Source organism: Papaver somniferum, chromosome 2, assembly GCF_003573695.1.
Source record: "Papaver somniferum cultivar HN1 chromosome 2, ASM357369v1, whole genome shotgun sequence".
Lineage (NCBI taxonomy): Eukaryota > Viridiplantae > Streptophyta > Magnoliopsida > Ranunculales > Papaveraceae > Papaver > Papaver somniferum.
This window is the reverse complement of record NC_039359.1, coordinates 79,321,245-79,345,630: the sequence shown is the minus strand read 5'-3', so window position 1 is coordinate 79,345,630 and position 24,386 is coordinate 79,321,245. Positions and strand designations below refer to the sequence as shown.

Genomic DNA, 24,386 nt, shown 5'->3' with positions numbered 1-24,386 from the left:
GAAATAGAAAATGGGAATACGTTCCCATCAAACGTGACATGTCTCGAAATAATGATTTTTTTTTGTGGAAATGTCAAGACAACGATAACCACGATGATTGGGTGGAAAACCAAGAAAAACACACCTAGTGGAGCGAGGAGCAAGTTTGTGTGGTGTGGTGGAGGAGAGATTAGGGTAGCAAAGACAACCAAAAATGCGAAGATGAGTATATGTGGGTTGGCGTCTATATAAGATGGACATTGGGGATTTGAAATTGAGAAGTCTAGTAGGAAGAATGTTGTGGAGGTAGACAGCCATAAGAAGAGAATAAACCCAATATTTGGGAGGAACGGAGGCATGAGACATTAGAGTACGAGTGATATCATTGATCCGGCGAATCATGCGTTCAGCCTTACCATTTTGAGATGATGTGTGAGGACACGAGAAGCGAAAAACCAGGCCGTTTTTACTAGCAAAGTTGTGAAAAGTGGAATTGTCAAATTCGCGACCCATGTCGCATTGGAATGATTTAATTTGGCGTTCGAATTGAGTTTGAACAAAAGATTGGAATTCCAAAAATTTGGTGAAGACTTGGGATTTTAATTTTAGTGGAAAAACCCATAAATAATTGGTGAAATCATCTAAAAATAGAAGATAATAACGAAATCCCGTATCTATATTCAACGGAGACGTCCATAAATCACTATGAATTATATCAAAAGGAGCAATACTAGTAGACTGAGAGTCATAAAAGGGAAGACGAACATGTTTGCTAATTTGACAAGAATGACAAAGATTGGGAGAATTATCCTTATTACATTGAATAAAAGATTTTGTGCGTAAAGCATCGAGGACAGCTTTGCAAGGGTGGCCGAGGCGACTATGCCAAACGGTAGGTGAGCATACGGCAAGAGAATATTGGTGAGGTGGTGGCGAAAAAGAGGATTGCACGGCGGAGGTGGTGATGGGATAGAGCTCCCCAGAACTATCACATCGGAGAATAGTCTTCCTCGAACTCAAGTCCTTCACAGAAAAACCATAAGGATCAAATTCAACAGACACATGATTATCAGTGGTAAATTTTCGAACAGAGATTAAGTTTTTGATGATGGAAGGAACGACAAGGGTGTCGTTGAGGTGAAGGGTGTGAGTTGGAAGATTTATGTACTTAGAGCCACTAGCAGTTACCGGAATGTTATTGCCATTTCCCACCAAGATAGAACGAACATTACTAGAATTAAAAACTTTTTGTAATGTACCTGGATCCGAGGTGATGTGTGAGGTTGCTCCGGTGTCCATATAGAAATCATCATCGTGTGTCCGAATGCTCATAGAGCTGTAGGCTTCGGCGATATCTGACGGTTGTAGATAGTCTGTGGTCGGAACAATGTAGGCTTGCGGTGATCGGCCGGCTGTTGGATGGCGGCCACGACCCCGTCCTCTACCACGGTTCTGGCGTCCTCGTCCGCGGTTGGCAGGTGGAGAAGCATTCCAGGGAGAAGCCCAGTAGGGAGTAGTCGGATATGGGCCAGGTGCAGCAGCGTTCCAGGGAGAAGCCCAGTGTGGGTAAGGAGGAAATGGGCTTGCTGGGTTGGGCATTAGTGGGCTTCTGTTCGATCCAGTAGTGGGCTGCTGGTGAGAAAGCAGTGGGCCTGTTGGGTTGGGAAGCAACGACGCTGTGCGATCCAGGGAGTGAGGTGATTGTTCTGTAGAGAAGAATGGACTTTGTTGATGACGCTGTGCAGCAACAGGAAGGTGATGGGAGGTGTGCGGTGTTCCGGCAGCAAGGGCAGCATGAATATTTGATGTTCACGGCGAATCTCTTCAGTGCGTAGTTGAGATCGAGCAGTGTCAAACGATGGCATCGATTGTTGAATGAAGGAGGCAACAGTATTATGTTCCTCCGGAAGTCCATTGACAAGCTGGATAACTAGTCGTTTTTCATCCATTGGAAACTCGAGGTCACTCAATCGATTGGAGAGTGCCTGTAGCTTATCACAATAATCATCAACGTTGTTACCGTCAATAAATTTTAGATTTACAAACTTACTTTCAAGGCTGGCAGCGCGGTTTCCTTTGTTGTCTTGGAAGAGACGTTTGAGATGATTCCATAAATCCTTCGCAGTTTTTCCAGTTTTGAGAACAGCCAGCATCAGATCTTTGGTCATGGTGGAGAACATCCATTGACGACATAGGGCGTCAAGTTGTATAATGGTGGCAGCGTCAAGATCTGGTGTGGGAGAAGAACTATCAATAAGAAAAAGGAGGTTGTGCGCTTGAAGATGAAGTTGAAATAGGAGAACCCATGAAGAGTATTCGTCTTGTTTGATATCTAGTGTAACAGGGATCAAAACTTTGATGTTGGAAACGGCGAAAGCCGGATGTATGGTGTTTTTATTACTCGGTATGGATCGATTATTTGCCATTGATGATTATTGGTGTTTTTAGAGGAAGAATAAGGAGGGCCGGTTTTGGCCTCGTGATACCATGTCGGATGTCAATGAATCCGTTGATTATTCTTATTCCATAAACTCATATAAATAGTATTACAGGAAATCTAGGAGACTTCATTGCATATCGTATATTCTCCCAGATAAATAAGGTAACAAAATTATATTGTCTATTACCTACCATTATTCGGTCTAGTGCTTCTTGCACAACTTTCTCTGACTGTACATCAAGAGAACTAGTAGCTTCATCAAGTAACAAAATAGTTGGGTTTCGAATGATCGCTCTTGCTATGGCTATCCGCTGTCTTTGCCCTCCTGATAATTGCACTCCTCTGTCTCTGCATTCAGTTTCATAACCATTCTTCAGAGTTCTGAACATAAAAAGGATAATTCTGTCAGGAAAGCTCCAAATATGTGCATTGCGTATGCAAGTATATATAAAGTGAACATAATGCGAGTAACTTACGAGATGAAGTCGTGTGCATTGGCAGCTTTAACAGCCTCAACCACCTCAGCTTCAGATGCCTCCAACTTCCCAAATACAATGTTATCGCGTGTGGTACCTGAATAGATAAAAGGCTCCTGACTAACCAGTGCAGTGTGTCCTCTGTACCATGCTAGGTTAAGTTCTCTCAAGTCAACTCCATCTACCTTGATCACACCTCTCTCGACATCGTAAAATCTTAAGATCATTCATATTATCGTGGATTTACCGCACCCGCTTTTTCCCACAAAACCAATACTTGTACCGGCCTTCACCTTCAAAGAAAATTGACGCAGCACTAAAAACTCAGGCCTACTTTGGTATGCGAAATCAACTTTGTTTATCTCTATTGCACCGGAAATCCTCTCCAACTTTGATGAATCTGTGCTGTCATTTTCTTGCAACAAATTAGATTTATTACATATTTTGCAGTTGCAACTATGGAAAAGGTTTTGTAGACTGAGAAGTAAAAGTGCCCGTCTACCTGAAAAGGTCTTTCAATAAAGGATTGCCGGTCTAGCACCTCGAACACTGATGCAACAGCAGTCACACCCTTTGTTAAGTCATACGTCATGCTCCCAGCTTCGGCAATAACCCTGCCGGTGCTAACCAATATGAAGAAGGATTGCCGGTCCAGCAAGTTCATCTCTTTGCTCTGCCTCGATAAACAATATATACTCCCTCCGTCCCAAATTGGATGAGCTAGTTGGTTTTAAATTTTGTCCCATAAATATATGAGCTATCACACTAATCAATGGGGTATTTCTAAAACTATCCTTTCAATTGATTATTGTTACTATAAGAAATATGTATAATTTGATAGTCATAGTTATATTCGTTAAATAAGTGTTTTGAAATACTTTTCAACGGTATAAAGTTTACGAAAAACCGTGGTAAAGTTTAAGAGATAAATCATTTATAAGTATCTAGTAATTATTATTCATAAGAGTATAATAGTAAAAAATACTTAAACATACGCTCCTTTTCTCCTTGCCTTAAGAATTGTGCAAACCACAACTAGCTCATCTAATTTGGGACAGAGGGAGTAGTTAGTAAAAATAAATTGCTCTTGTGTAAGATTGTTAAAGATCAATCAACAACCACTGCTTGAATCGTTTCGAGAATAAATTAAGACACACTTGAACGCGAAATTTCTTCTTTACAATATAAAATCTACTAAAATGACATGACATAGTCTCACAAGATATTAGATACTTTGAGTAAATATAATAAGTCAATCTTCACATACATTTATTGATGACTCGCAAATGTATTCGTTTGTTCTTCAATCTTCGTGGCTATACGGCGATATCCTATACTTAACTACCATGTTTTAATCCTAGTCTGAGACTTGACTTTAGTATCCTAAAAATCAAGATATAGTACCTCCGTCCCACTATTAAGTGACCTAGTTCAAGTTTGTACAATTAGGCAAGCTAGGGAAACAAGTATATTTAAGCATTTTTTTACAATTATATCATTATGGATACTAACTAGTGAAATTTTGAAATGATTTCTCTCTCAAACTACACCACGGATGTTCGCAAACTTCATAACATTGAAAAACATTTTAAAACACCTACGCAACGAATATAAACATGCCTATCAAATTATGTATGTTTCTTATATTTCTTATAATCAATTAAAAGGATAATTTTAGAAATATCTCCTTGTTTAGTGATATAAATCACTTAATGATGGGACAAAATCTAAAAGTAAATAGATCACTTAATAGTGGGACGGAGGGAGTATTATGCAACTAACATTCCCATATACTAGAGTTGTGATATCTCGAGAACTTTCATAAAACTCGGAGACATATAGCATTCGAGACAAATGTCTTTTAGCTCGAATGCTCCGTACAAGTTCTCTGAACGTTATCGACAATGTCGGTCATCAAATCTGAACGTTAATTTTGAGTTCTCTGAAGCACTTCCTTATGCGGCCTTCGTGTCATTGATTCTGGAGATGGCAGCAAGATTCGATACGGCCATGGAACAAGTAGAAAAGTTAGTGCCATTGTAGTCTAGGTTCAAAGAAATTAGAGGATTCAAACATTCTGGGCTTGGGCTTGAATACTGATATCCTCGTGGTTGCTTGTCCGTTCACTCAAGAAACCAATAAAAGTGTTGACCTACTTGTGTCGAAAAGGAGTCCTCATCAACAGAAGGCGGACACTTACTAAAATGATCTCTTTTCTTCTTTCTTTTTTCCTGAGAGGGTATGTATTTTTTTTTTAATAAAATACCAACTGTCCAGAGGTTACAAAATGTTTTAAGATCACAGACACTAGAAAAGCCAGCGGAGCGGAGCAGCTCGTAATAACAAAACTAAACCTATTCGTCATGTTCTCTTCTCGTGTAAGAACTGGGACAATAACGGGTACTCAAAATTCACCTATACGGATATGGTGACGAAATATAGCTTACATCACTCTTATTTTTACGCCAAATAGTAGCTTAAACGTGAGAAACCCCAAGTCAACAGTGGAACCGAGAACCGAGGATCTTGTCTGCAGGGTGTGTTTTGTATCTCTATTGACTTATTTTTCAGTGTTTCTATTCTTCTTCTTTACCATTTCTTCATGTTACCAGAAGATGATCCCACCAATAATAACCAATGGAGCTGAGGTATACTCTTTTATTTATAATCTTCATCTTTTTAACTTTCTTCCTAGAGATTTTCACTTCCAGTTGTTAATGATTAGTATTACCTAAAGAAACTTATTTGTCTTCACTGTCTAATAATGCCTTCAAGGTTTATGAATGTAAACTCTTGTAATGCTTCAATCCTCATCCATGATGAGAAACGATAGACTTGATATGGCTTGGGAATTAGGATCGGCCGGAATCAGTTTACTTTTTTTTTCTTCCAATTGTCAAGTTCTTACTTTGTTTTTATCTTCTCATATCAACAGCTCCGGGGGAAAACAAGTGCCGTGATAGTATGTTGGCTTCTAGGAAATGGCCACCTTTTTGTTTGGAACAGCATGTTAACTGCTGAGGATTACTACCTCACACTGTTCCCGGTACATGTTTTTGTTTTCATATATTTGTAAAAAGGATGTGCAGTTGAAGTATAAATTTTGAAGGTACTCGCTTTATATATACTGCATTGTTAGGCTTATGTGTGTTTCTTGATTTGGTTTCTTATTTCAAGATTTCCTGTCATTTGTAATTAGTTTGGCTATGTGGTTGGGTTCTATCTATTCGACGCCATTGATCATTATTTCAAACCAAAAAGTAACTAAAAGGAACACTACAATTCACTATACTGATTATAATTTTTTCTTCCTCCGCAGAGATTTCATCCTACTAGGGTCTTCACAGTTGTTTATGTTATAATTACTCTAGGAACAAGCTCAATCCTAACATACTACGAGGCCACAATAAACACAAGAAAGCGAAATTAAATCGGCTATCTCCTTTTCTTTTTAAGTGCCCTAGCAATTCCAGTTGTGAGTACTCTATTCTATTCTTCGCATTTGTCATATATTTGTTCTTTCTTGATTGCTCAGTTTTGCCTACTCCGGTTATTTTCGACTGTTTATAGTTAGACTTAGCTACTTCCGGGAATGGAGGCATTGCGACATACATTGGTCTGTGCTGTATTGTTGTCATCTTTGGACTTGGCGATGGGTGTGTTGAAGGTGGAATGCTTGGCGATCTCTCCTTGATGTGCCCTGAGTTCATACAAGTACGGGGTTCTCTTCTCTTCTTTTTTTTATAATTATTTCACTTTGCTTCTTTATGTTTTCTGTCTTGCTGATGGAAATCGTTGCAGTCATTCTTGGCTGGTTCATCTGCATCAGGAGTTCTGACTTCGGCTTTAAGGATCAGTACTAAAGCAGTGTTCAAAAACTCGAAGAATGGTCTTCGCGTGGGAGCTAGTATGTATAATCAATTACACTTGATTTATTCTTGCTGTCTATGATAAAAAGAGCAAAGTCAATTTTGAAAATATTCGTATAAATGCAGTAATGTTCCTTGTGATCTCCGCGCTCTTTGAATTGCTATGTCTACTGCTCTACGCATTCGTTTTTGCCAAGCTACCCATTGTCAAATATTATCGTTCAAAGGCAGCTTCAGAGGGATCAAAAACAGTTATGGCTGATTTAGCTGCTGCTGGTATTAAAATACAACAAAATGAAACGGTACGTCATTTTCATTTTGACTCAAATGTGAATAAAACTCAAAAGTATTTGACATTTTTTCCAACATAAGATTCTGAGCTTTCTATTTCTCTGCAGTCTGAAGAGGGTTCTAATAATGAAATGGAGCGTCTGAGCCATAAGCAGTTGCTTCTTGAAAACAAAGACTATGCAGTTATTGCGTTTCTGACGACTGTATTGACGTTTTCAATTTTCCCTGGGTTCTTAGCAGAAGATACTGGGAAGCATGGCTTGGGTACATAGTAATACCTTTAGTTTCTCTTCCGAGCATTTTCATTCTTTTTTCCCTACAAAATGGGAATTTCAAACTTAAATAAACAACATAAGCACTCGTTTACCAAATGAGGATGTATGAACTTTTCGTCATCTAGTTGATCCATTAGTAACTCTACTTTCTAACAGTGAGCGGGAATAAAATTTTCAGGTATGCACTTGTGCTAATAGCAATGTTCAATGTGTCGGATTTACTCGGGAAATACATTCCCATGTTAGAAAGCTTGAAGTTGGAGTCAAGAAGAGGCCTTATGATTGCGATCATTTCTCGTTTCGCATTTGTTCCGGCTTTCTATTTCACTGCTAAATATGGAGACCAAGGTTGGATGATACTTTTGACATCCTTGCTAGGGTTAACCAACGGTTATCTCTCTGTTTGCTTCTTTACTGTTGCACCCCAAGGTTATAAGGTTAGTTATGGATTGTAAAATGTTGTGATTTAGCTTAATTATAAGATTAAGAATCAATATCTTTCTCCTTTGTTTTCATTAAATGACTAAAATGTGTTTGCAGGGGCCAGAGCAAAATGCTTTGGGGAATTTGCTTACAATTTGTGTTCTTGGAGGTTTGGTTGTCGGTATAGCACTTGATTGGCTGTGGCTTATTGGCAAGGGCTGGTGAAATAGTGGAAATGATTTTTGTACCGAGAGATTTCTCTCGAAAAATCTCCCGCAACACACATGTGGTGGGACTAAAAACTCACCCCCTGTAATCCCCTAAGTGGGCCCAGGGATTGTGTGAGTGTATCGGGATTTTTCGGGAGAGAATCGTCCGTCAGTGTAGCATTACTGAAAATTTAGTGGCCTTTTCCTTTTTTTGCTGCTTCCACAGTGAACTCCCACCTCATTTAGCTTAAAAAGCCAACACAATTATTTTCAAAGTCAAACTAATGTAAAGAATTCCCCAAGTCCAACCATTTAAAAGACCCTGTAAAAATGAACTTATTTATTGATTCATATGCTTAAGTTGGATTATTCAAGTAATGCAATTTCTTGACAAGATAATAAATTAATAATAGCCTAATATATGAGTCCAATCTCTGATAAGGCATCTTGAAGATAATTGAAAGACAAAGAGAATGCAAAAAAAATGAGGTCATTCCGAGTTCGGATGAAGAAGTTATAGCTAAAACAAGTCTATCATAAAATCGACATCTACAGACCGGTACGTATACTGGGTACGTGTACCGGCGTAACTTGGAATATCGTGAACTGGAGCAATATACATACTTGATACACATACTAAAGTTCCTGGATTTTATTTTAAAGGATGGTATGCAAACCCGGTATGTGTACCATGTGGGCAAAAGTTCACAAACTCTTTTTAGGTCTTTGTTTACTAATTTTTAGGTCGGGTTTCGGAACCGACTAAAATACTTGAACCTCTTGGCGTGGAATCATCTCTTTGGAGCGTGGGCTTAACAAGGTAGAGAGAAAAATTTCTTGTCTTCTGAAAGATAGGGTATTGAACTTCAACGCGTATAATTAAACAACCAATCAAGATGATACTCGGGTTTCCACCGAAACACTTAGTGAAAAATAAGAATACCAATGGCAAATACAAAGATGTTTTTGAAATATCATGGCATCAAGCAAATAAAAATCAAATCATAAAAAATTCTCAAGTTTATAGACTTACCTTTTAGAAGAATCCAAACGTGAATTCTACGGCTTAACCAAATATTAAATATCTTACCTAATACAATATGCATGTGCGCCCCAATTCTTGTGCTTCCCTCACCGTATTCATAGTAGGGCATTTCTAGGTGAGGGTACACTTTCAACACAATAAAGTTGTGTTGAGGTGAACAAGATCTTGCTCACCACAGGTGACTGAAACACAATCTTTTGTACCTATGGATTTTTTACCATCTATAGATTTTGGCTTATTTCGTTTCTTCTTCCACCAATTCTTGTGTTTCACCTTTGGATTATCATGAAGGATATCACCTTTAGAACCTTTCACATCCAAAATCATCTTTCCCAAGAAATTTTTAACTTTCAACATCATGGATTCTGCCTTTTCCATAGAAATGGAATTTTCTGGGAGATCTTTCCTTTTCACACTCAGTGCATCATTGACTTTCTTTGGTGTCCACTTCTAAGTGCATTTAGGAACAACCGGATCCTTCTTCCCATTAATCTCTTCTAGAATTCTCGGAAGAGAATTGGATTGACTATACTTTTGCAAGTTAGTCTTTCTCCAATTGAGAGCATCGGATCTGAGCTCGGGAATGAGGAGAGTGATAGACACATTTTTGTGTATGATTTGATCTCGATTCTATGTATTGTTGGTACTCGATTTTGTACTTATTATGGATTTTTATGTCTTTGTAAATGTTTTTGGAGAAATTAGTTTTTGCGGAGAAGTTGGCTCGAAAAGTGGTATTTGCACCCCCGAAAGGAATTAATAGAGACACCCATAAGATGTGTCAAAGGCACCCCGGAAATACGTTTGAGTCACCCCAGAAAAGTTATATGCACAACCTTGAAAAATAACCAAAGGGAAAAGGTATATACATGTCACAAAACATTTTTCTGCAACCAAAAATTACTCTGAGCTCTCTCTTTATGCTTCCCTACTTGAGACCAACCCTAACTTTAGAATTCTAACTTCACAACGAAAAAACACTTTTTCATCCCTGTGACTGAAGCAATATTGGAACGACCTTGTTTAGATGAAGATTTTCGTGCTCAAGCTTCCGCAACTAATTAGCCACTACAAATCCCCAATCTCAACTAATTAACCACCATTCAAAACAATAACCTATTGTGTAACAAGCATTCAAAACAATACAGTAAAAACTTCATATATTGATACTCCATATATTAATAAACTCTATATATTAATAAAAAATTGGTCCAAACTTGTAAAATCATATAGAAAATAACCTCCATATATTAATAACCTTTATATATTAATAATTTTGTTAGGTCTCAAATATATTAATATATGGAGTTTTTACTGTAATTTGAAATGCCTCTAATATTCAAAACATAGTATAGTTGCAATTTCTTCACGACAGATGCAACGGAAACGGAAGGAGAAAGTTTTGATCATGCAAGATATTCCTTGATTCTCATTTCCACATTGATCTCCCAGCATAACTAGTGCACGTGGATTTGTTCACGGCAGGAATCATTAGGTCATAACGTTCTTTAAAATTAACAAGAACAGATATAAAATTCTGCAACAGTATAACCACAAGGGTCCATAGTTCAGTGGTAGAGCATTTGACTGCAGATCAAGAGGTCACCGGTTCGAACCCGGTTGGGCCCTTGTTACCGGTATTTTTTATAAACTTTAAAGTAAGTTTACCCGTTCATTTTACACATTTCATTTTTGAAGACTAGCTAAGTTAAAGAAAGCTCCTCTCTTACTCTTCAGCTCTTGATAGGTACCACGCTCGACCACCCTACCATCACCAACAAAAGCAATGGAATCAAGTTTCTTGATTGTGTTGAGCCGATGTGCCACTATAATGGTTGTCCTCCCTACCATTATTCGGTCTAGCGCTTCTTGCACAACCTGTTCTGACTGTACATCAAGAGCACTAGTGGCTTCATCAAGTAACAAAATAGTTGGGTTTCGAATGATCGCTCTTGCTATGGCTATCCGCTGTTTTTGCCCTCCTGATAGTTGCACTCCTCTGTCTCCGCATTCAGTTTCATAACCATTCTTCAGAGTTCTGAACATAAAAAGGATAATTCTGTCAGGAAAGCTCCAAATATGTGCATTGTGTATGCAAGTATATATAAAGTGAACATAATGCGAGTAACTTACGAGATGAAGTCGTGTGCATTGGCAGCTTTAGCAGCCTCAACCACCTCAGCTTCAGATGCCTCCAACTTCCCAAATACAATGTTATCGCGTATGGTACCTGAATAGATAACAGGCTCCTGACTAACCAGTGCAGTGTGTCCTCTGTACCATGCTAGGTTAAGTTCTCTCAAGTCAACTCCATCTACCTTGATCACACCTCTCTCGACATCGTAAAATCTTAAGATCATTCCTATTATCGTGGATTTACCGCACCCGCTTTTTCCCACAAAACCAATACTTGTACCGGCCTTCACCTTCAAAGAAAATTGGCGCAACACTAAAAAGTCAGGCCTACTTGGGTACGCGAAATCAACTTTGTTTATCTCTATTGCACCAGAAATTCTCTCTAATTTCGACGAGTCCGCGCTGTCATTTTCCTGCGAAAACTTTGATTTATTACATATTTGCATTTGCAATTATGGAAAAGGTTTTGTAGACTGAGAAGTAAAAGTGCGCGTCTACCTGACAAGGTCCTTCAATCAAGGATTTCCGGTCTAGCACCTCGAACACTGATGCAACAGCAGTCGCACCCTTTGCTAAGTCAGACGTCATGCTCCCAGCTTCGGCAATAACCCTGCCGGTGCTTACCAATATGAAGAAGGTCTTAAAAACATCTCCAGAAGATATCTGACCTGACTCAACTAGCTTTCCGCCATACCAAAAATCCAATGCCCACGACATATAAGTAAGGCATAATGCAGAGCCCATCCCTATACCTGCAAACCATGATTTCTTTGTCGCTTCTTTTCTTGGCTCTTCTTGAGCTTCATCAAAGATCTGGAGAACTTTGCCAACGCTCCCGAAGGAGGTCACAACTCTGTGATTGTACACAGCTTCAACAGCAATTTGAGTACTTTGATGTTGTGCCTTGACGAAATTCGTGGATATACTAGAGAGTAGAACTTTGCGAGTGTAAAAGCACAAAATTGTTAATGGTTGAACTGCAATCATGACCAATGCGAGCTTCCAAGCTACGAATAGACCCATAATCATGGCTATAGTGACAGATGACGAAGTTTGGAGTAACAGAGAAACCCGGTCGGCAACTAGTGATTTAACTAACGAAGCTTCATTGCTTAGACGAGAAGACAGTACCCCGCTAGAGTTTTGCTCTTGATCGAACCAAGCGGCTTCGAAGGTGAGGATCTTCTCTAACATTCTCAATCTTATTCTTCTGGTTAAACGTTCACCCATATACGCAAAATTATAGTGTTGGATGAGGTTTACTATGATGGAGACGACGGTGAGGGATGAGAAGATTAATGTATATGTACGTATACGCGCTTTCATCTCGTCGTGGTTTTGAATGAAGAATGCAGCAATCATACCACCAACTGTTAAGGCATATATTGGTTGCACTGCTCCAAAAACTACCGCTGAGAGACTGCCAACTAGGCCTTGTTTCCATTCCGGAGAATTCATAGATAAAAGGCGTCTAAAAGATGGAGGAGGATAAGAGGGTGCGATGGATGTGTTGTCAAAGGCTAATGGAGAAGCGAAGCAGGAAGAAGCAGGACTTGATCTCGTTAAGCTTAAGCGGTTTGCACTACTTCTAGTAATTGAAGAACGAAACTCGGATACCGCCATCTCGTGATCATCCACACTAAATTGCCTTTGTAATTTTGCTAGTTTTGCATACTGGCCATTTTTCTTACTAATGAGATCACTGTGAGAACCGTTTTCGATAATACAACCTCCACTGACAACCGCAATTTGATCTGCATTTTTTACAGTTGAAAGTTTGTGTGCGACAACCTGATAATATGAGGTACAAAAATGTGAGAGTATATAGCTAAGGTGCGCAACTAGCAAATATGAGCAAATATGTACGTACCAATGTTGTTCTTCCCGTAGAGGCTTGATCAAGGGCATTTTGGACTAGTGCTTCAGATTCTGAATCTAATGCACTAGTTGCTTCATCTAGAAGAAGAATTGAGGGGTTCTTGATAATGGCTCTAGCGATGGCAATTCGTTGCTTTTGCCCACCGGATAAAAGAGCTCCACGTTCACCGACCTTAGTTTCATATCCTTCTGGTAACTGCCTTATGAAGTTATGAGCATTAGCTGCCATAGTTGCAGCTATAATCTCATCCATGGTTGCATCTGGTTTTCCAAACATGATGTTCTCCTTTATCGACGTTCCAAATAATGCGTGGTCCTGACTAACAAGACCCATTTTCCCCCTTATGCATTTCAGTTGCAGCTTCTTTATATCTACGCCATCAATCTTTATTACTCCACTATCTGAATCATAAAACCTTTGTAACAATGCGATTGCAGTCGACTTTCCGCACCCGCTTGCCCCCACAAGTGCAACTGTTTGCCCTGCCTGAACCTTAAGATTGAAATCTCTGAGAACAATTGAATCCGGCCGGGACGGGTATGTGAACTCCACGTGCTCGAATTCAATTTCACCGTGTACTTGATCTAATACCAGACCATTTGTATCCTCCCCGTCAATTATAGGAACCCGGTCGATCCTCTTGAAAATTCTAGTTGCAGCAATTGAAGCTTCTGTGAAATACTTGAGATCAGGAAGCGCCACTCCAAGAGATCTGCATTACATTTTGCAATCTGTTATTAAAAATGTACTCAAATACTTGACAACCATAATATGCACATAAATGTTATAGATAGAAAACTACGTACAATCCGCTTAAGACAAAAGTGATTCCTGCAGCGTAAATGTTTCCTCCACTCTCCCCTTTGTACATTACCAGATGACTACCATACCAGGCAAGAAATGCCCATATCGTAAACGAAAGACCAGTACTGCCTACAGCTAGCCCTTTTGCAATACCTTGTTTCATACCAAGCTTCACTGTTTTATCAAGAATCATTGAATATCTCTCAACAATCCTCTTTTCAGCCGTGAACGAATAAACTGTTTTGATTGAGCTCAAAGCTTGCTCTACAATCATGTTTGCTTTACTGTATTCTTTGTGTGATTTCTTTGAAAGATGAAGGAGGTATTTCCCATATATGATACCGGGAATAATGAGAAGGATTATTAAGGGAAGGGCTAACAACGCAAGTCTCCACGAGAAGTACATTGAGAATGCAAGTCCAGAGATAAATGCCGATGTGTGCATCAAAAATAGTGGCACCTGTTATTTGTGAGATCAAGTTCATGCACACTGTTAAATTCTCATCATCTCAGTAATTACTAGTCACATTACTACATTCAATACTTAGTAAACAAAATAAGCACACTAGTAAGGGCCAAGACAGAGTTCTTAACTGGCTCTTGCTCCAGAGAAGGAGCCAAGTAAGGGGCTAGCAGGTCAGTTTCCTCTCGAAGTATATTTATGTCTAGCTATTGTCCTCGTAAAATAACGAACTACCTCCGTTTTTAGAAAACAGGTAGTATCACTTTTTAGTTTTAGCCTAGAAATATGTCACATTAAAAATGCAACAGTAATTCTTTTCCAGAAAGGGGGAGTATAATTTGAAGATCCTCCCCACTAAAATTTAAAGACGGCAAGGAATAAGTTGTAGCTTTTCTAAAAGGGAAATTGTCTTTACATTTTTAGTGGAAATGCATGATACTGATATACCTATAAATACTACTTTAGCTTTCGCATTTTCTTTTGATCTACTTTAGGTCTAATTAGCTTTATCTTTTTCTTTTTGATTAATAATAGTCCATTATGAGCTACAGACACACCTACACCGCTTTAGTTTATCATCTACTACATTCTACAGGATCTGCAGTGAAAAGGGAAAAGTGGGGGTAGGAAGCGAAAATGGGTTCGGAAAAGTTCATACCACCCAGGCAATCAGATCGTGCACAATAATACTATTTAGCTACCAATGCATGCATGTGTCAGAATTCTCAATGAAAAGCCGTAATGTTCATGCTTGGGCGATTATAAATACGTACGTACACTACACTAATTTAACGTGTTGGAGATTTAAAAATATAGAAAAAAAATTGACAGGCCGTTCCTCAGGAAGAATCCAAAACCGTCCTCTCATTTTAAATCATTTTTTTTTCGGGTGGGTTTCATTCGCATGGAATCTACCGTTCCAAAGTAAGATTTTATTTCAGGTCATCTAAAACAACGGTCGATCAAGAATTATGACCCGGGATTTGAAAGTTTTGCATTTCTTACCTTTTCACTAAGAACTTCTTGAATGAGAGATGTATCTTTTGAAATGCTGTTAATAATCTCTGAAGTGGTTGCTTCTTGTGAATCGAAAAATCCAACTTCTTGTCTAAGAATCGACTCCAAAAACTTATACCGAATCCGAAGAACTTGCCGTTCACTTGTTCTGCTCCAACAATATCCTTCTGCGTAGACATATTTGATCAGTAAAAAGGATCAGTCTATGAAAAAATATTTGGATTCTAATTACTTATAATATATATATATATTGGATGCTGAAAACTGAACACTTACCCATAAAACACACCACCAAAACTGCTAATCCCAAATAAACAAAATGCAAACTGGCCTATAATATTCAAAACCAAAAATTATGAGAATTCTGGTACTTATCTGAAGAAGAAAGAAAAAAATGAGGTGGAGTTAGGCTTTCTTACGTACCTTTTCGACTTCAGTCATGAAATTTCCATTATTTTGGGTTGTCTTACCATACCCTAAGCTATTCATGAGACGACTAGCGAAAACTAGTAACCAGTTGGTTGACATGCCATCACCTACTGCTCCAATAGTACCCAGCACCATTAGCAAAACATCAATCCAATCAGCATACCTGAATATTACAGCTAATGATTTACTCTCCTCTTTGGATGAAGAATTATTCATCATGATACAAAGAATAGAATGCTGGTAGTTTGTGCAAGATCGTAACCGAAGAGCGCGCTCTGGAAGTTCTTAATCAAGTAGATTTATAGTTGCTAATTAATCATGCATCATATATTGAGTATGAATGCATTAGTATTTACGTGATAGCTCATAAGCTTTATTTTATATGTAGGGTTGGTTACATATACTTTGTGATACTGTGTTTTCTTCTTTTTTCTAAGTTGCTTTTCGATTCAAAATATTAAATTATGGAGAAACATCTATGCATGGGGTGGTCAGTTGGTCACTACTCGAGAATGTTATTGATTGCAACCCTAAATTGGGTCGTTTTGCACCTTTTAAAAGTTAATTTTATAATTATAAAACTCTAATTCGTGGTGTCATACTTGTCTAGCTAGCTCAGCTAAGTAGCTTTAGCTTTGCATTGATATCCTGAGGTGATATAAATATAAACTATTATATCTCCACATGTCTATATTAGTTATACTTTTGGCTAAAGATTGAACGTTGAACCCTTTGTTATGGTTAGGTGAGGACAAAAACTTGTAATGCTTTTTGATCAATACCATTAGCTTTTGCAAAGCAGATCAAATATACCCGTGCTGTGCGTCTGCATTAAAGAGTTGTTAGCTGCAATGACCATTAACACAAAACCTTAGGATTGGTGCAAATGCCGTATGGCCCATATGTAAATATTAGAATCAAAGGCCACATAGTTTTTTTTTTTTTCTTTTGTAAAAGGCCAGATGGTTGAACTGTAGAAATTGCTGCGATTGCACAGAAGATATGTTGTTATCCCCACATTTCTATATTCATTACTTTTTAATAATGTTTGATTAACTCCAAGATATGGCTAATTAAGGACAAAAAAGTTGTAATGCTTCGTGATCATACCATGAGTTATATTGCAAAGCGGAATAAAGGAAAAATATTCCCATGCATTTGCATCAAGGAGTTTGTTAGCAGTGTGGCCGTTAAATAAAACCTTAGGATTGGTGCAAAAGCCGCATGTAAGCTAAGATAAGTGTAGTGTCTGTTCTTATCAGTGTAATATGTGATATGTAGACCATCTCCTCGCACGATATTAAATTAATTTTTTTATGAGGAGTTCCCAGCTTGGTTAAGTGGTTTTTTCATAAATTAACACGAAATATATGTCCCGCTGGTACATATAAATTATAATAATTTTGAAATTGAGTGGCTTTGCCCGGTTCTATAATTGGATGAACAAAAAATTTATATGATAAAATGTAATCTAAGAAATAATATTTAGTTTGAATAATACTCCGGGTTAGTTGTGCAACTCATGTTTCTTCGTTATGTCAATGGCTACCTAATTATTCGAAATCGGGTGATTTGGATTGGTTTCATGTCCTAACATTTTCCCATTAAAATTTGGTGACCGATAGGTAGAATCGTATATAACCGATAAGATTTCGGGTTCTAATTGGTTCCATAGGCAGGTTTCGGATCTTTATTTATTTTGGTATACATATTCTTTCTTTTTTTGTATACTTATTCAAAATTTAAGGATTTTGATAAGTTTGGACTTTTAGATTTTTATCATTTTTTAGAATTTTCTTCAATTTTATTTTCAGTCATAACTAATAAAGAACAACAGTAATTGTATGTAAAAGTGTATCAGATTTAAACCAAAATAAAGAACATTTACGATTTTTATGAAGATCTCTTTATTTTCTAAATATCCAATCGGTACTCATGTATCTTACCGGTCTGAGTTCACCAATTCACTTAGGATATGGATCAGGAACCATTATGAACGACCTTGTTATGATAAATCGGTCTTGTTTCGGTTTTAAAGGATTTTAAACCGGCTTGGTGTGCGGTTCTAAACTTTAAAACCTGATATAAATGGTTCGGTATATGATTTTGACGTGAAAGCCGACCGAACCATCCGGTTCAAACCGATTGCTAGGATCACTAATTAAATTATTTTTTTAAGCATACATCTTATTAAAAAAAATAGTATTTCCTGGTCCCATATTTTGGTTGATGAACTTCCTATCTGACTTCCATCCGCCGCATGATTGGCCAACCCGTCGGCTGCTTGATTTCCTTTTCTATAGTTGTGCTGAACAGCAGCCTGCGAGATCTGATGAAATCTAAATTTTATTTCCTCAACCATTCCTGCTATGTTCCAAGGTGGAGGGGTAGAGGAAGTGATGAAGCGCAGTAGGTTTTCTGAGTCGGTTTCAAAGAGAATTTTTGGACATTGTCTTTCTGTTTCTATTCTTGAAGCCAAAAGCATGGCCCAAGTTTTCGCAGTTAATGCAGTTGTAATTCCCAGTGGTTGAGCTAGGTCCAACAACGCTCGTGTGTTTGAATCTCTGCAATGAACCCTGCCCCTCCAAATCCTGGCCATGGATGACCTCTGGCAGCTCCAACCGTGATAATCTTGATCCAGTTGATGTATGGAATGGACCATCCTACCGATATTGTTGATATCCTGTTGTTTCTTATTGGGTGGTTAAATATCGGTGCATCTCTTGGAATAATTGGTGGTAAAGAGTGTAGAGCCTCGTAGTATTCTTGTTGCAGTTTTTGTGCCCAGGCTAGGATTTCTTCCGAATTGTTTTCTTTTGTTGGTAAATTAGATCATTCCTAGCCATCCATAAGGTCCATAATAGAAAACAAAAAGAGGATATTACAGATGTTGACGCAGGTTGTTGGAGGATTTAAGAAATGGTTGCTTGAGGTATTAAGGTGAAAGTTGGTGGGGGATTGGAGTTTGGTGAATTTGTAAGTTGATTGAATAAGGTGTTTCATGAATTAGTTGTCGTTGGACATGAATTAGAAGGTGACTTGCCAATTCTGGATCTATGTTGCATCTTGGGCATATGTATGAGTTGGTCAAATGGATGTGATATAAGAGAGAGAAGGTTGGTAATCCTTCATTGATGGCTTACCACAAGAAAATCCGAATTTTTGGTGGACATGGTAAAGTCCATAGACATTTGGTATATGGTAGAGGGGTGTGATTTGGTTGACCCTGGGTTAGACATTTGTATCCTGAAGAGGTAGTGTAGTTTCCAAATTTTGAGTGTGGCCAGATAATTTTATCCTGGGGACTATTTTCGGGAAGGTGGATGTTTATGATTTTTTGGATTATAGGATTGGGAACGGCACTGTTTAATTGTTCATGGTTCCAGGAATGGCATATTGGGTCGATGATATCCGCTACCATTCGGATTGGGTAGCATTGTGTTGGATCTAGATTTGTTGAGTGTGGAATCCAATTGGCTTCTATGGGGTTGATAGTCCATATCCAATACGATGAAATATTAGATGTTGCATGGTAGGGACAATTGATGCCAGTTGTCTCCATTGAGGACTGGAGGAGGAGGGTATAGAATAAATGCCTTGTAGAATTGCTTGTTGATCAAGATACTTTATACTGAAAAGACTTCCGCAGATAGAGTTAGGTTTTTCATGTAGATTTCATATTCTCTTCATGAGAAGTGCTTTCTTATGATCACTACTCTTCTTTATTCCTAGTCTTCCTTCGGATAATAGTTTTGTTACTTTATCCCATCCTATAGGGTGGAGTTATTTAGTTGTTGAGTCGTGTCCCCATAAAAAATCTTTGGTGATACAATCTATTTGTTTGTGAATATTGGAGGGTAGGTTTTGTGTTTGCATGATGTGATTTGAAGTGGGAATTAGAGAGGTTTTGATTAGAGTGAGACTTCCGGCTGGAGTTAGGAATTTTGTCATTCATCCTTTAGATTTTCGGGCTAATCTCTGTAGGAGGGGAGCGAAGGTTTGATTGGATGTCCTTCCATGTCTGAATTGGACTCCCAGATAGGTTTGAGGTTTTGATGTAGCCGACATATTGAAGAATTGATGAAGATCGTTTATCTTGCTCGGGTATAGGTTTGGATCGTTAATTAATGTTAATCCTAGCTCTCCAATTATCGGTATCTAAAAACTAAATGACCTAATCTCTCTTATCTTCTTCAGTTTTTGTTTCTCGATTCTTTTCTTTCACCCTCTCAAGTCTCATCTCACTCTCAAGTTCTTACCAGATTCTCTTCATCTTCATTTCTTCTTCTTTGATTAGTTCATCACCACTATGAATATTTACTTTGAACTGTAATTAGTTAAAACTGCAATTTAACCCGAACCCTACCGACCCAAAACTGGACAGCTTAAAATCGAACCGAAAATAGGTCGGGAAAGGTTGGTTTTAAGAAGGAAAACCGAGGGAGTAGCTGTTCGGACAGTAGTTTTAGCTGAAACCCGAACCAACTGACCCATGTGCATCTCGTACTACTCTTAACTAATATAACGATGGAAGTTTAATTATTATTATTTCGCAGACTATTGTTCTTTTGTCCAACCACTACCAATTGTTGGTGAAATAATTTTATTGAAGGTGATTTACTTATTTTAAATCTTTTTTTTCTGAAGGAAAAGGTTAAAATATTATTAGAAAGAAAAAAAGAAGTACATAGAAGAGAAGCACCGAAGCGAAACAAGAGGAAAGGAAAAAGCCTACTCCAAATACAAAGAAAGCAACAAAGTCCAGAACAACAGTCTAGGAAACAAACTACAAAATAGCCACATAAGGCGAAGAGAAAACCCTTCGGCTTATAGAAACAAAAAAGTTCTAGTCAGCTATTAACCCAAAAGCACAACATCACACCAAGCAAAAGAAAACACAAATGCCTAATAGACCGAATAAGTTTGCAAACAAACACAAGACAAATCTAACTAAACCTTTTGAGTTTGAGATCTTTGGACTCTCCCAAAATTTTCCTTGTCAATACCTTTCATACTTTCACATTGCAGCTTTACAAGCTCATGATTAGTTCTTTTAAGAGCTTTTCTTTCATACTTTCAAATTTTCAATAAAGACTCTCTAAAAACTCTATGAGAATCACTAGAAATCTCTATATTTTCAAAGAGTTTATGGGATCACTCAAATAAAAAATCAAAAAAAATTTATAGAAATATCATTTGACTACCCATGTTATCGTTTTGACAATGTTTATAAACCTGACCGCGGGTCAACTGATGAACAAGGTGTTTGGCAAAATGCAAAAGGTAAAGCTAGTAATTCTTCTAATGGTTTTTGATCTGCCTGCGACCCTAATGCATCGCTGCTTAAAAAAATTAATAGAAGTACATATTCCGCTAGTCGTATCTAATAAGGCACTAAACTGACGATCTTTTTATTAACTAGAACACCACTGCCACGGTGGGGAGGGCCGACCGTACAGAAGACAAATATCCCAAATTAATAAAAGTAAAAGTATCAATTTTCCTGAAGCGGGGGAGTACATAATTTTATTAGTTGCAATGGAAAATATTGTTGATACATAAAGAAAAATATAGCTGCATAATGTGTCATCCATCTTTTGTGGTGGTTCGCATAATGTTATGTATTCAATTTTCAAAAATTGAGCCTTAAAGGATAAACATCTCCATTTTTTTCGTAAAAACTTTAAATTTGATATTGTTGTTTGTACTCATCGTGTAGATCTCTTTAAAAGTTTTCTAACGAGATAAAATTTGTAAAATTCTAAGGCATGGATTTCTAGATATGTTATATTCTAGTATGCTTGCCAATTATACCCCTGAAAAAATAGGATACATAAAGGAAAATATAACACATAGGGAATCATGTGAAAAGACTTCACCAAAAAAACCTCACCAAATCCAATCTCTTTATCAAATTGGACATTTGTGTTGGGTTTCATTTTACAAAAAAGTGGCCATAAAAGGGACTCCCTCCCTTCAGGGCCTTCGGGTCGATCGGCCCAAATATCTCAAAAAGAAATAGAAGGATGTGTATCCTCCTCTAATAAACAATCTCACTTGCACTTCCTCCTCCCAAGATAACTAATTGGCATGGATATTAATATCGTTGCATGAAAGAAAAGTTTCTCTCTCTTTGACTTTGGCCGGGCGATTTTGACCAAAAAGTCAAGGGTTTAGGGTTTTCATTTCTGCTAATTTCTGGTTTTGATCATCATGGTTGATGGTGGAGGGACAGATAAAGTTACTACGGGATCGTCTCTACCTACTTCCTCCCACCAGGCAGAGGGTGCATCTGTGGGAGGTTCTTGTTCTGAAGATAAGAGGGTTTTTAGTTCGAAGATTATTTGGTCTGAATTGAAGAAGGAATTAATACCGGATTCCTATTTAGATTTTGAGGATCTTGGTTTGTCTGAAGGTAAACAAGTTGCTGATATTGTTTTAGAAGATGTGAAATAAGATCTTGAGCACTGTAAGGACCTTGTTATTGGAACTATTGTTGGTAAGAAATTTCCTTATATGTTATTGAAGAATACTCTGCAAAGAGCCGAAGACCTAAGGGATTAATGCATATGACAATCCATGGTGAGTCTTTATATGTTTTTGAGTTTGATGATGAGTCTGATCGTATTGCTGCTATTGAGTATGGCCTTGTTTATATTTCTCAGCAACTATTTTTTGTTAGACCTTGGCATCCTTTAATTGAGCAAGAAATTGCAGAGATGAAAATTGTTCCTGTTTTGGTTAACTTAAGGAAGGTCCCATTACATATGTGGAATTCAAAAGCTCTTTCTAAGATTGCTAGTGTGATTGGAAAACATATTATGATGGATAAACTTACTGCTACTAGAGCCAGGATGAGTTTTGCTAGAGTGATGATTGAAATTAATGTTGATTGTGAATATCCTTGTTCTATTCTAGTATTTTATGAAGGAAAACATGTTGTAGATGTCACTGTGGAATATCCTTGGAAAGCTCCTAAGTGTAATACTTGCAATTCTTTTGGGCATGTTGTTGTTAAATGTCCTTGGGCCAAACCAAAAGAAACTGTTGTGGAATCCCCTAAAAAGATTGATAGTGTTGGGAATCAATAGGCTTGGGTGGTGAAAGGTTCTAAGAAGTCTAATTCTCAGCTGGTTATTACTACTACAACAACTGATGTTCCTAATTCTGAACAAGTGAGTATGGAGGAGGTGGTTGTTTCTCCAGAGGGTAATAAGGAAAATGTGTTTATGGAAGAAGAGAAGAATGTGAACATACCTACTGCAAATAAGTTTGATGCTTTTCTTGAGATTTTTCAAGATTCACAAAATCTTGTGAACAATTCTGGAATTCTTGTTATATCTAGTATCATTGGTTCTTCAGGGGATACTTCTGGAAGTCAACATCCTCTATCTTCTGGAGGCTCAAAAGGTAAATCTTTCTTTAAAGGAAATATTTCTTCTAATTTGTCTAGTCTGGATCCTAAGGGACCAGATCTTAAGAAATCAAGGCCTGTTAAGAGGCCTCTTATTGCCTTAAATAATGTTTAAAGTATGAGGCTGGAATATTAGGAGGTTGAATGACTATCTAAAACAGCATGAAGTAGCTAGGTTTATTAGTTCAAATAAATTATGCATGGTGGGTATTGTTGAAACCCATGTTCAAGTTCAAAATAAGGATGTTGTTAGGCTAGGTATAAATAAAAACTGGCATTTTTTAGATAACTATGATAATGATTCTTCTAGGAGAATATGGGTGTGCTGGAACCCTCTTGAAATATCTATGAAGTTGCTGCATTCTGATGCTCAAGCTATATTTTTGGAAGTTACTACCTGTAGGAATTCGAAGTTTGCTATTACATTTGTTTATGGGGATAATGATAGTACTAGAAGAACTGCTTTATGGAATGATTTAATTGCTTTTTCTGGTAGTAATGATCTCCCTTGGGCTGTTATTGGAGATTTTAATGAAATCTTAAATTTTAATGAGAGGATTGGTGGGAATAGTAGTAGTCACTTTTCCTCTATGAATGATTTTATTCACTGTATTGAAGAAGCTTTGCTATTTGATCTTCCTTTTTCGGGTGATTTCTATACTTGGTCAAATAAGTAGATTGGTCCTGGTAGAATTGTATCAAAAATTGATAGAGTTTTGGTTAATATTGAATGGGTTTCTATTTTTACTAAATCTAAAACAGATTTCTTAACCCATGGGATTTCTGATCATTCTTCTATGGTGATTTATGTGTATGAGAAACGCAATCATGGTCCTCCTCCTTTTAGATTTTTCAATTATTTAACTGAAGAGAAGGATTTTCTTGATATTGTGAGGAATGTTTGGAGTGGGAAAGCTAATGGTAATCCTATGTTCATCTTGGTTTCTAAACTTAAAAAGGTGAAACGGAAAATGATTAGTTTAAGAAGGGATATGTTTTCTAATGTTTCTGAAGCTGTTGTTGAAGCTAAGAAGGTGATGATTATAGCTCAAGAGGATGTTAAGACTTCTCCTCTAAATGCTAGTGTAGCTTCTGTGGAGAAAATAGTTGTGAGTAATTATGCTAGATTGGCAAGACATGAAGAATCTATTCTTAAGCAACAATCTAGAGTTCAATGGATGGATTTGGGAGATTCAAATATTCAGTTCTTTCATAGCTCTGTTAAGGAAAGGAGATG

General features: G+C 37.6%; 3 protein-coding genes, 1 non-coding gene and 1 pseudogene across 4 annotated transcripts; 2 read left to right on the top strand and 3 right to left on the bottom strand.

Annotated features, from left to right (window-relative positions):
- Positions 1-967: 967 nt before the first annotated feature.
- LOC113351460 lies at positions 968-2,405 on the bottom strand. Its single transcript, XM_026595440.1, has 3 exons — positions 1,793-2,405; positions 1,239-1,685; positions 968-1,002 (listed from the first exon to the last, which is right to left on the bottom strand). The coding sequence occupies exons 1-3, from the start codon at positions 2,403-2,405 to the stop codon at positions 968-970; spliced, it is 1,095 nt and encodes a 364-aa protein (XP_026451225.1).
- A 106-nt stretch (positions 2,406-2,511) lies between these two features.
- Positions 2,512-3,122, bottom strand: LOC113351459 (putative ABC transporter B family member 8). Its single transcript, XM_026595439.1, has 2 exons — positions 2,896-3,122; positions 2,512-2,800 (listed from the first exon to the last, which is right to left on the bottom strand). Exons 1-2 carry the CDS (start codon positions 3,120-3,122, stop codon positions 2,512-2,514), a joined length of 516 nt encoding a protein of 171 aa, XP_026451224.1.
- A 1,627-nt stretch (positions 3,123-4,749) lies between these two features.
- LOC113351458 lies at positions 4,750-7,978 on the top strand (annotated as a pseudogene).
- Positions 7,979-10,564: 2,586 nt separating this feature from the next.
- TRNAC-GCA lies at positions 10,565-10,636 on the top strand. The gene has a single exon. It is a non-coding gene; the product is annotated as a tRNA-Cys (tRNA).
- On the bottom strand, positions 10,596-16,080 carry LOC113348144 (putative ABC transporter B family member 8). Its single transcript, XM_026591849.1, has 8 exons — positions 15,730-16,080; positions 15,583-15,637; positions 15,295-15,473; positions 13,829-14,286; positions 13,014-13,734; positions 11,642-12,934; positions 11,141-11,556; positions 10,596-11,045 (listed from the first exon to the last, which is right to left on the bottom strand). Exons 1-8 carry the CDS (start codon positions 15,952-15,954, stop codon positions 10,694-10,696), a joined length of 3,699 nt encoding a protein of 1,232 aa, XP_026447634.1. The 5' UTR covers positions 15,955-16,080; the 3' UTR covers positions 10,596-10,693.
- Between the last annotated feature and the right edge of the window lie 8,306 nt (positions 16,081-24,386).

Coding starts and splice junctions, on each gene's coding strand:
- LOC113351460 (XM_026595440.1), bottom strand. CDS start 2,405: ATGGCAAATAATCGATCCATACCGAGTAATAAAAACACCATACATCCG. Junction 1,686..1,792: donor ACGCACTGAAGAGATTCGCC/GTGAACATCAAA, acceptor TCTTCTCTACAG/AACAATCACCTCACTCCCTG. Junction 1,003..1,238: donor ACACATCACCTCGGATCCAG/GTACATTACAAA, acceptor TTTTCTGTGAAG/GACTTGAGTTCGAGGAAGAC.
- LOC113351459 (XM_026595439.1), bottom strand. CDS start 3,122: ATGATCTTAAGATTTTACGATGTCGAGAGAGGTGTGATCAAGGTAGAT. Junction 2,801..2,895: donor AATGCACACGACTTCATCTC/GTAAGTTACTCG, acceptor TTTTATGTTCAG/AACTCTGAAGAATGGTTATG.
- LOC113348144 (XM_026591849.1), bottom strand. CDS start 15,954: ATGATGAATAATTCTTCATCCAAAGAGGAGAGTAAATCATTAGCTGTA. Junction 13,735..13,828: donor ACTTTTGTCTTAAGCGGATT/GTACGTAGTTTT, acceptor AATGTAATGCAG/ATCTCTTGGAGTGGCGCTTC. Junction 11,046..11,140: donor AATGCACACGACTTCATCTC/GTAAGTTACTCG, acceptor TTTTATGTTCAG/AACTCTGAAGAATGGTTATG.